General features: G+C 37.4%; 1 protein-coding gene across 1 annotated transcript in view; it reads left to right on the forward strand.

Moving 5' to 3' along the window:
- Positions 1-15,127, forward strand: part of Ptpn4 (protein tyrosine phosphatase non-receptor type 4) — a 177,079-nt gene that overhangs the window by 71,605 nt on the left and 90,347 nt on the right. The window contains exons 4-5 of the mRNA XM_038349264.2: positions 11,286-11,328; positions 11,426-11,504. Of these exons, the coding sequence (XP_038205192.1) occupies positions 11,286-11,328; positions 11,426-11,504 (122 nt within the window). The remainder of the gene's footprint in view (positions 1-11,285; positions 11,329-11,425; positions 11,505-15,127) is intronic.

Consider the following 15,127-nt stretch of genomic DNA (forward strand, 5'->3'; position numbering starts at 1 on the left):
CTAAACAGTATTGCAAATGATACAGTTTCTGTGTGATTATTTTGTGGCTGAGCAGCTGGGAACAAACTAGTGGCCTCCTACAACAAATTGGTGCACCAATGTGACCAACTAAAACCCACTTAAAATCTGAATTTGGGAAGGAATTTGCACGCGCGCGCGCGCGCACACACACACACACACACACACACACACACACACACACACACAGAGCTAAGCATGGCTTAACACTGTGGCTCCTTCCTACAGAAAGACAATTATTACATGCACTCACTCATAGGTGTTTTTTAAATATAAAGCAAAGAAAACCAGCCTACAAAGCACAATCCCAGAGAACTTAGATAACAATGAGGACACTAAGAGAGACTCACATATACCTAATCTACATGAGAAATAGAAAGTAGAAAAAGACAGGAGCTCCTGAGCAAATTGAAAAAAAAAAAGGAAAAAAAGCGATAAAAAAGGGGGGGATAAAACATGTCAGTACTCAAAAAAAAAAAAAAAAAAGGTTTTCCTGATTTAGTGGTAGAAGAAAAAAAGCTTCATGGTATTGAAACAGTGGCTTACCTGCCTGGCTATGTTGTCAGCATAAACTCTGACTCTTTTGAGAGGTATGGCTATGGAGCATTTAAATGGTGTTTGTGAGCAGAGTGCTCCAACTTGCTTAATGGCAACATAGACCTGCTGTGTGCCTGAAAACTGGGGCTGTGAGCATTGCTCATGCTAAACAGACCTCTGCCCTGCCATGTTGGACTGGGCGGCACGAAAAGGAAAAGCAGCCTTCGTCTTATTAAAGACACTTAGCATTCTAAGAAGCGCTTCTGGTCAGAAAATAATTACAGATATGCAATAAAGACAAATCCAGATGGGAAAGACCTCTAAATGGGTCTCAATGTTAGATAACTGTACATAGGCTTGGGAGAGAGAAGTAAAAGAGTATAGAGAGTTATAAAAGTTATAAAAAGAAATAAATGGTTTTTAAAAAATAAATAATGTCTTTAAAGATACAGAGTAATCTTGTAGAAAAAGTAATAGGAATAAAGAAAAATAAGCCACATAAAGATGGAATATACACTGAGAATCTGGATTATGTATATTATTGTGTTTTCTTTGAATTTTTTTTATTGTAAATGAGCTAAGTACAGAGACATTTCATTAGCTTATGGGCTGCTAAGCTAAACCAACATATATGGTCTAAAGTTTTCTTGACTTCCAAATTTGGGTCTAAGGATATGTTGCTTTGGAAAACAAGTTCTTCTTTCATTTCCACAAAGGATGAGAACCTATGGAATCCTTCCAAACTAATGTGGTTTGATGGACCAAGACCCCTTGTAAGGTCACTGTAAACACCCCAAAAAATTACTTTGCCCAACAAAAAGCAGGAAGCAGTTTGGAGAGAACTATGCCCAAGTTCTCATATTGTTTATAAATGCTTGTTTACATTTAAAGGGGGATATTCTATAGAGATGAATAATATGCATTGATATGGATCTTGGTTTATTGATATAAATTTAAGCTCAGTTTTGTTATATATGTATTTTTGCTTTTGATTAAGGTATTGTGTTTCTGCAACTCATTTAAATATGTAATGTGTAATTAAGAAATATAGGTTAATAGATAATCATCTAAGCCGGGCAGTGGTGGCGAACGCCTTTAATCCCAGCACTTGGGAGACAGAGGCAGGTGGATCTCTGTGAGTTCGAGACCAGCCTGGTCTACAAGAGCTAGTTCCAGGACAGGCTCCAAAAACTACAGAGAAACCCTGTCTTGAAAAACCAAAAAAAAAAAAAAAGATAATCATCTATATTTGTCAATCATGTTAGTTAGGTTTTTCTAGATATATAGAAATATATTTTAGTTAGATAGTCTTCAAACCTTCCAGAGACCTTCAGAATATGACATTTAAAATGTTTTAAGAACTTAGGACTTTCATGACAGTAAGACACATCTGCTACTGACAGCACCAGTTACATCAAGAGGAAGATGGGCATTGGTTTACTAGCCATTTGGGAAGAAACTGTTCTTGCCTGGGCTGCTTAATGTTTTGCTGTATAAATTGGACATGCAGGACCCACAGAGAAATGATTGTTGAACTTGCTTAAAGGTGAGACATTACTTCAGGGTTCTTGCTTCATGAAAAAGACTGCCAGACATTCTGCAGGACACAGAAGAAAGTGACTGACAATCTGCCAATATAGGCACAACTGTCTTTGAAACTTCGTGCTTCATGGGAAAACTAAACTGAATGCTGGCAGAAAGAAGATGGAGTCAGTGAGAGCATATGTAGCCCCATCAAAGACAGAAGCTGGAAACCACAGCCTTGTAGTAATACACGGATTAATGGAGATGGGTTAAATTAAGATGAGTTAGCCAGAGATTCACTTAAGCTATTGCTCAAACAGTATTCCAAATAATATGGTTTCTGTGTGATTATTTTGCTGCTGAGCAGTTAGGAACAAACTAGCAGCTGCCTACAACAGCAGAGGGCCTGGATTTGGTTTCCAGGACCCATAGGACAGCTCCATAATCCCCTGTACCTCTAGTTCTAGGGGATCTGATATCCTTTTCTGGCCTCTATGGTTTCTTACATACATAGTACACAAACTCATGTGGGCAAACATAGAAATAAATAAATTCCAAATTTCATTATAAGGCTGTTTAAATAGAATGGTCATAGAATTTTAAACCTTAAAAGAGGCTTTGGAAGCTAGGTGGTGGTGGCATACGCCTTTAATCCCAGCACTTGGGAGACAGAGGCAGGTAGATCTCTGTGAGTTCGAGGCCAGCCTGGTCTACAAGGAGAGGCTCCAAAGCCACAGAGAAACCCTGTCTCGAACCCCCCCCCCCCAAAAAAAAGGAAAGAAAGAAGGAAAAAAGAAAGAGACTTTGGAAAATTTCCAGGGCAGCACTCATATTTTTCGAAGCTATTACTTGAATCCACAGAGTTAAATCCTGAGCTACTTCTTACATTAATAAAACCAATGACTTGGCTCTCCTAATTCCCTGTGCTCATATTTCTTTTTTACACAGAACTGTTATTTCTACCACTGAGCTTTATATTTTAATATTCAGAAAGAGCTATCTGATTCCAGAATATTTCCAAGACAGAGACTTAAGAGTTCAGTTCCTATTGTCCCACTATTTATTGGTGTGTGTGTGTGTGTGTGTGTGTGTGTGTGTGTGTGTGTGTTGCATGCTAATGTGTAGGTGTGCAGGACAGAACAGGAGATATGTGATGTCTTTCTCATTCTCTGCCTTGTTTTAAGATAGGATTTCTCACTGAACTGGAATCTTTCTGTTTAGGCTAGGCTGGCTTACGAGCAAGCTTTCAGGATCTACCTGTCTCCATGCTCTAATGCCTGGGGTTACAGGCAGAAACTGCTATGTCTAACTTTATGTGGGTGCTAAGAGTTTAAATTCAGGTCTTCGAGCTTGCACAGTAAGCATTTTTATCTACTGAACCATCTCCCCAGCTCTACTAATTATCAATGTGAAGTTATCCTAAGGCTTTGATGATAACTAATATATTAAAAAGATTCCATTCTTTAAAGAAAAAAGAATAAGGAATAATATTTATGAAACATCTGTTGTAATTAAGAATATGTCTTACATATATCTAATTTAGTTCTTACTATGATTAAAAAATACCATTATATTTTTAAGTGAAAAATAATGCTTACAAGCCGGGATATGGTGGCACACACCTCTAATCCCAGCACTTGAGAGTCAGGCACAGGTGGATCTCTGTGAGTTCAAGGCTACCCTGGTCTTCAGAGATAGTTCCAAGACAACCAAGGCTACAGAGAGAAACTCTGTCCCCCAAAACTAAAATAAATAAATAAACATAAAACTACCTTATCTTTTGTATAAACCCCAGAGCACCCAATTAATTTTGTCATAATCTTTATAAACACCTAGTCTATTTATTTATTTCATTATTCTTAGTATGCACTGGTAAATTATTATATCATATAGACACTTTTATTTTTTTCTGTCTACTCTTTTTCTTTTGTTTGTCCCTCATTATTTTTTGTTCATTATTGCATGGCAAGGGATCACTAGGACAGTACTGAATAGTAGTGATAGGGAGGTAACCTTTTTTTTCCCCATCTGAAGAAAGTGAGCCCTAGGTGGTTTTTTAAATATTTATTTATTTATTATGCATACAATATTCTATCTGTGTATATGCCTGCAGGCCAGAAGAGGTCACATTACAGATGTGACCCCATTAAGACACCCATTACAGATGGTTGTGAGCCACCATATAGTTGCTGGGAATTGAACTCAGGACCTTTGGAAGAGCAGGCAATGCTCTTAACCTCTGTGCCATCTCTCCAACCCTGCCCTAGGTGTTTTTAAAACTAAATATGCATAATTGAAGTATCATTTGTATAAGATAAAATTTAATATCTATTCCTTTCACTATGAAAAGAGTATTTGCTAAACACTGGCTGATATGCATTAGGAAACTAAAAAGTTAATATATATCCACCAGGATCACTGAATTAAATTTTCCTAGTCAGCCTGTGGGCACAGATAAGAATTTCAATGTGGTGTACTCAGCTTCTTGAGAAACTAAGTTAGATAATAGCTTCAAGGACCTACAAGGATACTGAAAGAGTTCAAGGCAAGCCTTAATGAGACCCTAACTATTTCAAAATTAAAAGTATAGAAAGGCTTGAGAATATATAGTTCAGTGATAATGTACTTGTCTATCACATATAAAGTCTTTGGTTCAATCCCCATATCCCTATCTTAGAAAGACTGATTGTTATCAACTATAGTACAAAAGATAATTTCTTTAAACAGAGGCTTGCTTTTGCGGTTTTAGCATACAGGATCACAAGGAAGAAGAATTGTGAATACTTTTTTGTGTATATGTTTGTGGGTACAAGTATGTCACAGCATACTGGTGGCGTTCTGAGCACAACATAGTATTAGTTAGTTCTCTGTTCCCAATATTTGGGTCCTAGGGATCTGACTTGGGTGGTGCCTTTATTACCGAGCCATTTTGCCAGTGCTGTACTCATTTTTTTTTAAAGTTTCCAGCTGTTTGTTGGTGGTGGGGTACTCTTGGGTCTTTCTATACATATATATTTCTCTTTTTTTTTCATCTTTAAGCATGAATTGGGGTAGCTTGTATGTCTGTGTTTGTTGGGACCTTAGTTTTTCCACTGATTTCTCCCTTCAGAACTCAACTTCAGTTATCTAAGGTTCTGTCTTCTTAACTGTCTTCTGACATCTCAAGCATGTTGCTTATCTCATAAACAATTAGAGCTTGCCCTAGGGCTAAAACCTGGAAAACTATGAAAAACTATGAAAAAACTGTGGTTTTTCTCTTTTTCACCCTTTGTTTTTAACCCTAAGATTGGTAGTATTTATCTTTACAGATTGCTCTTCCCAATATAAAATATGGTTTATTCACTTGGATAAATCTGTTTCATAGTGTCAACTTCCCTCAAATGTTTTCTGTTTTCAACTGCTTCTTTTTCCATTTTGGGTTACTTTTAGCATCACATGGTACTTCTGTCCTGGTACGTGCATACCACTATCTGAATTTTAAGGATTCCTTAGAAAATGGAATTTATGAAGATTTAGTAGAAAAATAAAACCTGAGGAATACCTCTAAAAAGTGGAGAGAAGAAAGGGGATGAAGATATTATTGGAAGAAGTTAATAGCCAAAAGCTTCCAAATTTGAAGAAACATCTGAGTGATTAAAAACTATTGGCAAACAAAAAGAATCTTGAAAGAAGTGAGAGAAAACTGTCTCAACAGGTACAGAGGATCCTCAAAATTGTAATGGATTCATTAAAAATGTTGCAGGTCCCTGAGCCACAGCAGTGGGCCCTGTGGCAGCAGGCAACAAACAGCAGGTCTCAAGTGTAATGATTGTTCTGTCTCTTTAAGAAACAAGCCACACCCACTCCCACCCCCATCTGTTGAGACAGGCTGATATTCAGCTTCCAGCCTGAGTTCCTTCTCTTTTTTCTGTCTCCCTCTCAGAGAGGCAGCTTCTGTCTCTCCCTTCTCTCCTCTCCTCTCTCTCCCCATCTCTCTCTCTCTTTTTCGCTCCCTCTCTCTCTGTGTCTCTCTCTGTCTCTGTCTGTCTCTCTGTCTGTCTCTCTCTCTCTCTCTCTCTCTCTCTCTCTCTCTCTCTCTCTCTCTCTCTCTCTCTCTCTCTCTCTTTCTCTCTCTCTCTCTCCCTCTCTGTTCTTCTCTTCTCCCTTCCATAACCACTAAATAAATATCTAACCTCACTCTGCATGGTGTGCCTATCCATGTCACTGTCTCTTACCTGCTGCCGCATGTCTCCCTGCCCTGGACCAGCCACTGCTCTGGCACCTGCAGTGGTCCCTGCCTGGGACTGGCTGCTCTCAGGGCCTGCTGCCTGCCACCACTGGGGATCCTGCAGCATATTTTTAATAATCCATTTTACTGAGAGCAGCCATTCTCAGGCAGGAAAGGCACAGTTCCCTGAGTGGCTTCAGCAGGCCACAAGGAGAGACATACAGATGGGCATGCCACAAGACCACACTGCAGGTCTCTGAAGGCGGCTAGTCCCAGGCAGGAAACCACGTGGCAGGTGAGAGACAGAGACATGGATAGGCACACCATGCAGAGTGAGGTTAGATATTTATTTAATAGGATATGGAAGGGGAAGAGAGAAGGGGAGAAAAGCAGAGAGACAGACAGACAGAATTGGGGGAGGGGAGAAGTGGGGAGAGGCAGAAGCTGCCTCTTCAAGAGGGAGACAGAAAAGGAAGGTGCTCAGGCTGGAAGCTGAAGATCAGCCTGCCTTCCCTGATCGGGGAGGGAGTGGGCGTGGCTTGTCTCTTAAAAAGAGACAGGACAGACCATTGCAAACATAGTAGGAGATTTCTTAATAGAAAACTTGCAATCCAGAGGCAATGGAACAAATATAGTTAAAATACTGGAAGAAAACTGTAGTGATCTGAGAGATTCTCTATCCAGCAAAATTACTTCAAATGTGAGAAAGTTCAAGTATGGCATTTGTTGTCTTAGCACTTGAAGACTGAACCAGGAGCACTGGGAGGTAAAGCCAGGTTGGCTACTGAGTGAGAGTGATGGTTTGAATAGGAATGGCCCCCATAGACTCATATGTTTAAATACTTGAGTGTTTACACTCATGTCCACAGGGAGTGACACTATTAGTATGACCTTATTGGAGTAGGTGTGGCTTTGTTGGAGGAAGTTTGTCACTAGGGGGTGGGCTTTGAGGTCTTAGAAATTCAAAAAAGTTGTCTGCCTTTTGCCAGCTGATCAAGGTATAGAACTCTTAACTCCTTCTCCATCACCATGTCTACCTGCACACTGCCATACTTTCTGCCATGATGATAATGGACTAAACTACTGAGCTGTAAGCGAGCCCCAATTAAATGTTTTCCTTTATAAGAGTTTCCATGGCCATGGTGTCTCTTCACAACAATAAAACCCTAAGTCAAGTGAGATTCGATCTCACAAAACAAAATAAGTTGCCAGAGGTAGAGAGATTAAGTTATTACATTACCATTCGATTTATATTAAATGTTTAAGGCAAATTCTTCAAGTTGAAATGGAAAGGTACTAGACAGTACAACATAGCTATACTAAAAGTTTCCCCACTGATTACTTTTGTATTACTGTGACAAAATACCTAGTAGAAACACAGTTTACGAGGTGCTAGTTTATCATGACATGGAGAAGCTAGTGGAGCAGAGCAGTTCACATCTTGGTGAACCAGAGACTAGCAGCTTATGAATCCCTTGCCAACTATTCAGAGTCAAAATATATATTTCGTCTTTTCTCGAAGATAGAAAGTATTTACAAATAATAAGTAACAAGTAGATACCAATATTTGAGGGAAGTCAACACTATAAAATAGATTTACCCAAGTGAATAAACCATGATTTATATTGGGAAGAGCAATTTTTAAAGATATACAAATAGTATCAGTCTGGGGTTAAGGAGGTGAATTGAACTTTTACATATGCATTGCATACAGCAGGGCTTGTCACATTAGTATGTATATAATAAATATTTAAATAAAACATCTTTTGGGCTGGAAGACTGAGTTGGTAAAGTGCTTGCTGTACATAATTAGGACTAGAGTTTGATATTACAGAAACCATATAAAAAGCTAAGCACAACAGTACATTATAATTCCATCATCAAGGAAGCAGAAACAGGAAGAGCCCTTGTGATTTACTGGCCTTGTTTCAAAAAAATAAACTGGAGGATCAGCAAGATGGCTCAGTGGGTAAAGGCGCTTACTGTGTTGGAAATTACACTTGCCATAGTTAAAAAAAAACAGTATCACTCACTAGCTAAGATACAGTAGGAATGCTGTGTGCAGCTAATCCTTTCAACATATCAACAATAATATCAAGTATAATCAAACAATCACATAATCTATTTCTACTGGAAGTTCTTCCAGAAAATGAGCAAATACTGGCCAAATTGAAGCACTCTACATCCCTGATTTCATGCCTTCTGAGGAACACCATCCAAGATTATTCTCTAGCCTTCACATGCATACATGCTCATGCGCACAGGTATACTCACATACACATGAGCATGTTTATTCATTTACATACACAGGTATGCACACAAAGTTGTTGTCTGAGGTTTCTGTCCTTCCCGGTTCCCACAGTCATTAAGTCCCAAAGAAATCACACAGATGTCTACATTAACTATAAACTATTAGCTCAGGCTTCTTATTAACTCTTATAACTTCTATTAGTCCATTATTCTTATCTATGTTAGCTACATGGCTCAGTACCTTTTTAAGCGAGATAGTCACATCTTGGTTCTTCTTTGTCTGGGCCGGGACTGCAGAGGAATGGGCTTCCTCCTTCCCAGAATTCTCCTGTTTTTGACCCTCCTATACTTTCTGCCTGCCTACTGGCCAATCAACGTTTATTTAAAATATAATTGACAGAATACAGACCATTCTCCCACATCACAAAGTAAAATAAAATTTATAATACTTGTTTTTAAATTCTATTCAAGTCTTGAAAACATTTCTATACCCACACAAAAACAATTATGCTTAGATGTTCATAGCATCTTAAATATGCTTAGATGTTCAAAAGAGCAGAATAACCTAGCCATCCACAGTGACACATTTGTGGACTGGAGTAGTAATCGGCTGGCAATAAAAGTAGTTTGTATTGGTTAGTATTAGTTGTCAATGTGATACAATCTAGAATCACCTGGTAAAGATTCCTAATAAGGAACTGTGTAAATTGGCCTATGGGTATCTGTGTGAGATTTTCTTGAGTATGTTAGTTTATATGGGAAGGAAGAGCCTAAAATTGGTGGAATCATTCCCTTGGTTTGGGTCCTGGACTGTACTAAAAGGAGAAAGTGAGCAAAGTGCCAGCATGTGGGCATTGTTTTTCTACTCTTTGCTCTCTACCATGGATGTGATGTAAATAGCTAGCTGCTTTTAGCTCCTGCAACTGTGACCTCCTTTCTAGAGTGAACTTCTAGAGTGGACCTGGTACTGTAAGGTAAAACAAACTCTTTCACCTTTAAGTAGCTTTTGTCAGGGTATTTTATCACAACAATTAGAAATGAAACAAAGACATAATGATATACCAGTGTTATTCATAGTTTAAAAAAACTTATGCTGTTGTGTACAGAGGTGTAGTGGCACATATCTGTACTTGTACTTTGGAGGCTCTGGAGGGGGTTTATAAGTTCAAAGCAACATTAGTTCTAATTACTGAAACCCTGTCTCAAAAGCAGAGCCCAGCATAGCATTTATTTTGAATTTTTTAAATTGTGATCAAGATTGGCTATCTTTATATATTTAAATGCCTTTTATTCCCTAGTTGTGAACTTACTGTCCATTGCCAATTTTTTTATTAATATTGGTCTTTCTTCTTTTTCTTTCTCCTCCTCCCCCCACAGGGTTTTGAACTCACTCGCCTTGAACTCACAGGGATCTGCCTGCCTCTGCCTCTCAGTGCCTGGAGTAAAGGCATGCGCCACCACCACCTGGCTCACTTTTTTCTTATTGATGTATAATATTTCTTTGTGGGTTGACTTGTTATGTTGAATTTTATGTCTTTTTGATCTTTACATTTATTTATTGTGTGTATGTATGTGGTAGTATGCAACTGTTTGTGCCACAGAACGTGTGGAGACCAAAGGACAAATTTTGAAAATCAAGTCCACCATCCTTAGGTCCTTAAATTTGGGTCATCAGGCTTAGCTGCAAATGCCATTCTATGCAAGTGAGCCATCTCGCCAGCCCAAACCTAGTTTTTGTTTTCTTGATTAAATCATTCTTATAAATGGATTCTACATGTTATCAGTTTCCACCTTCACAGTTTTTTTAAGGATTTATGTATTATGTGTACAGTATTTACTGTAAGCTAGAAAAGGGCACCAGATCTCATTACAGATGTTTGTGAGCACTAAATGGTTTTGAGCCAACATGTGGTTCCTGGGAATTGAACTCAGGACCTCTGAAAGAGCAGCCAGTCCTCTTAACCTCTGAGCTGTCTCTTCAGCCTCACCTTTACAGTTTTAATCAAAAACCTAAATCCTGTCTCACTGATGTCATTTATGAACATTGTTAAGTTTCTCAATGCTTATTATAATATTATTTCTAAGCTCTGTCATCTTCACACATTTAATTAAATATTTGTTTCTTTTCTTTTCTTTTTTTAAGGTTTCTATATAACCACCATCGCTAACCTGGAAGTCACTTTGTAAACCAGGCTAGCTTCAAACTCTCATGGAAATCTACTTGCCTCTGCCTTCCAAGGGCTGGGATTAAAGGCGTGTGCCATCATACCCAGTGTATTTGTGTTTTTTATAGCAGAGTATTTTAGTTTGAAGAAAAACTGATCAAGGAAATCCAGCTTTGGGTAGATTAATCTCACATTTAGATAATCATTAAGATAAATGTAGTTTATGACTGTGCTAATTTGCTGTGATACAGCACTGAGCAAAAGTAACTTGGGGACAAAGGGTTTTATTTATTTATTTTGTCTTAACCAAGCGACATCAAGGCAGGAGCCTAAACAGAAACACTGAAGGATCTTTGCTAACTTGCTTGCTCCCAGGCTCCTGCTGGACTGCCTTCTAATGCAGTCCAGGCTCACCTACCATGGGTGAATCTTCAACATCACTAGCAATCATGAAGCAATATTACTTCTAATTTAATTTTGTTTCTACCTAACCATTTTTCAAAATGAGGTCTTTAATTCAAACATATACAATGACCGATATGTTAGTTTCTCAAGGAAAAAAGAAATTTCTCTTTATTTTTCAGAGGTGGCTGGATCCAAACAAACCAATAAGGAAGCAGCTAAAGAGTGAGCATACTATTTACTTGATGTTTTGCAAATATGCCTTATAAAGATGATAGCCTAACATAATCTGATTAATTAGAGCTATTTTTGTTAATTTTAGGAGGATCTCCTTACAGTTTGAATTTCAGAGTCAAATTCTTTGTAAGTGATCCCAACAAGTTACAAGAAGAATATACAAGGTGGGTTTTTGGAACAGTTTCTTTTGAAAACATTGGCAAAGATCAAATATGAAAAAATGCAAATAACTAGGCAAAAATAAATGTCCATGCTGAAAACTTAAACTTCTAATTTATACTGAAGAGTTTATAAATTGTCTTACGGTAACCCTTTCCTCCCTATTTGGATGACTGGGAGAGCTTTCAGGTGTTGAACACCCAGAGCCACCTCTTCCAGCCACAAGCAGCACTGCTGAAACTGAATGAGGAAATAAGATGGCACTGGCTTATATCCAAGGCATGCTGCATATTGAGAGTTTCTGGTATATATGGTTTTTTTCATCAAAAGCATATTCTGGGTTTTTTCTTTCTTTTTGTTGAGGAGAGCATAAGATTTCATATATATTAATATCATGTGAAGGATGTATTTTTAACTTTTAATTCCAAAGAAAATGTTACAGGGATAAAGCACATTTGGGCCTCTCCATGCCCACCTGACTGCCCATTCTAAGTCTCAGCGTGTCACTTCTACTTGAGAAAGTACTTGAGAATGATCTATAGCAACATTTCAGCAGTGTCCTCGAGAACTAGGTAAAATGTTTAGGGTAGAAATAAGAGAGGTTAATGACAGTCATTGTTAAAGTAAGCTGAATGATAACCTTGTGTGCTTGGCAAAATGTAGAATTAGTAATTTTAATGAAAAGAATTAAAATACTATACTTTCTGTACACTTCTCAAATATAAGAATATCGGTGTGTGGCTATCAGAATTACCTTAGTGATGTGATAGAATGGAGCAGCAAAATAATAAATCTGTTGAATTAATCCTTGGATTTCTGTGGAGTTCTCAATACTTACCCAAGCTTTTTTTAAAAAAAGGTCATAGTTCTTGAGAGTCTTTTCTGTTTGCTGATGTTGCTTTTTTGATAATGAGAAGACACTAGAGTACAGGTGCCACATTAGACAGCTGGAATATTTGCAATAGTAATAGAATCTAGGCTAATTTCAAAGTTGTGTTTAATTTACCATTATACCTCTTTGTTTTTGTTGTTGCTTTTCCTTCCTTAAAACCATATTTTATGTATCACAATACAGTTTACATACTAAATTTAGCAAATATGATGTTGATGTTCAATGTTTAAAATAATCTTATCATTATAAATAATTCTCAGGATACTAAAAGTTTACCTAATTTTGCATGAATTCCAAGTTATATTGTATTAGTTATTTTTCTTATTGCTATGATTAAATTCTTGTCAAGAAGCAACTTAAGGGAAGAAGGGCTCATTTTGGTTTGGAGTTTAGCATTGGTTATAGCCCATTATGACATGAAGCAACTGGTGTTATTACATATATAACCGAAAGCAGAGAGAAGAACAGGAAGGGAACTGAGTTATCAAACCTCAAGGCCTGCTCCCAGTGACTAACTTCCGCCAGCAAGGCTCTTCCTCTTTAAGGCTCCACAACCTTCCACAACAGCACCACCAGCTGGGTACTAAGTGTTCAAACTTGAGCCTGTGGGAACATTTCACATTCATCTAATAGCTGGGTTCAATATCTAATTCACACAGAAAACTGAATTTCCTATTAGAACCTATATGTGTGTTAATAGTATATAATGGAAACAATGAGGGTGTGTTTCACTGTTAATTGAGTCAGAACTTGAAGAAGAGTAAAACTGTGTAAGCAGTTGGGAACTTATGCTCAAGCTATCAGTGTAGATTCTTTGTTTTGATTAGAAATAATGTTTAATTTCAATGCTCTTTAATCCGTATAAGTATTGCTGTTGGTAAATTGTGGTACATAACTACATTTTATTTAATCATCATAACTATACAAAAGTGATTCTCTACCCTGATTAGTAATTTATAATTGTTTGGGAACACTTTAAACCACAGTAATTGTCTATACCCCTAGATATTCTGGTATAATGTGACTCAGATAGCCCCTGAGTAAAGACATGTATAGTTCCTCAGGTAATTCTAGTTATTATAGCAAGGGAGCCGGGGCTAAGCAATACTTTAGTGTGGGGCTGATGAAGATGGCTCAGTGTTAAGAGCACATACTGTTCTTGCAGAGTACCCTACTTTGGTTCCCAGCACCATGTCAGGTGCCTCACAGCTTGCCTGTAACTCAACTTACAGGGGATTAAGGGTACTCTTCTGGCCTCTGTGGGTATATGTATTCATGTATACATTCCCATACACTGATAACAAATACATATAGACAAAGGCTTTCAATTTTGTTTTTATGGATTTTCTGTGTGTGTAATGTGTTTGCCTCTGTGTCAGTATGTTTCTTGTGCTTTTTTGGGGGGGGGGTCTGTTTGTATGTTTGTTTTGTCCTATTCTGTTTTGTGCGTTTGTTTTATATTAATTATTATTGTTGCTATTTAGATGCCTATTTTATAATGAGAGAGAGAGAGAAAGGGTGTGTATTTGGGTGGTTGGGGAAGTGGAGAGGATCTGGGAGGAGTTGGGGGAGGGAAAATCATAATCAGAATAAATTGTATGAAAACATCTATTTTCCAAAAAAAAAAAAAAAGAAAGAGAAAGAAATACTTTGCTGTAATGATCCTGATTAGTATCAAGTATCCCTTAGCTACACCTGCTCACTCTTTGGGAGTAGTTTAGGCCTCACAAAAAAGGGTGTTTCCTAGATCTCCTTGCTTGAAATAGCATTTTGAATTAGTGGGAAGAAAACCAATGGCATCAAAGTCTTGCATCATGATAAAATGTACTTCATTTTTGGCAAGTACCAGCATCATTAGAATTGAATTTTTTAAACTCCTAAAACTGGCAAGTGATCTTATTTCCCGTACACATGTAGAAATTAAGGATTGCCCAAATTTTAGTAATTTACCTGAAGTAATAGGCTGCTTTAGAACTTGAATTCTAGTTTTTATTGAGAATTTCTTTTTTGTTAAATGAATATATAAGTGATCTTTGATAAGTATAAGTATTATTTGTGTAGGATTTTAAAATTATATCAAGTGCATATATTACCTTTAAATCACAACTATAAAACTGTTTTTGTACCAAAGACCTTTTAATTTTTTTCTTCTTTTTAGTGATATTAGGCCGTGTACATGGTAAGCACGTACTCTGCCATTGCCTCATGCCACCAATCCCATCTTTATCTTTTGATTATGAAACTAAGAATATCTGATAAAATTGTACTGTATTGAATTAAGTAAATAATATCCAGTTTGTGTTTTGACTTTTTAAAAGTTGAATGAAGCCTATACACTTCCTGTTTAATGTTTGAAATTATAAAATTGTTTTTATAACAATTGAGCACGGTGATCTTGTCCAGGTATTGACTAGCTTACCACTATCAGGGACAGAAGGACAGTGCCACTTTGTAGGCAACCTCCGCAGCATGTCACAGTATACTATTGTTTGTGTTAAAAGAAGCTGATCGTGTAACCACTCTAATACTAGAGCAATAGCCGGAAAAGGAATTCAATTAAATTTCTGGAGAAAGAGCTTTCTTAACTCCAGTGGAAGTAGACGGTTGTTCTTCTACATTAATCATAATAACAAACTGATCTGCACATAGGCTTATCCTTGTAATGGCTTCCTGTTTACACAGAAAGGATTTGTTTCTGTGTGTGTTGTCTATTTCTGTGTCATTGATGCTTAAGTT

This window comes from Arvicola amphibius, chromosome 12 (assembly GCF_903992535.2).
Source record: "Arvicola amphibius chromosome 12, mArvAmp1.2, whole genome shotgun sequence".
NCBI lineage: Eukaryota > Metazoa > Chordata > Mammalia > Rodentia > Cricetidae > Arvicola > Arvicola amphibius.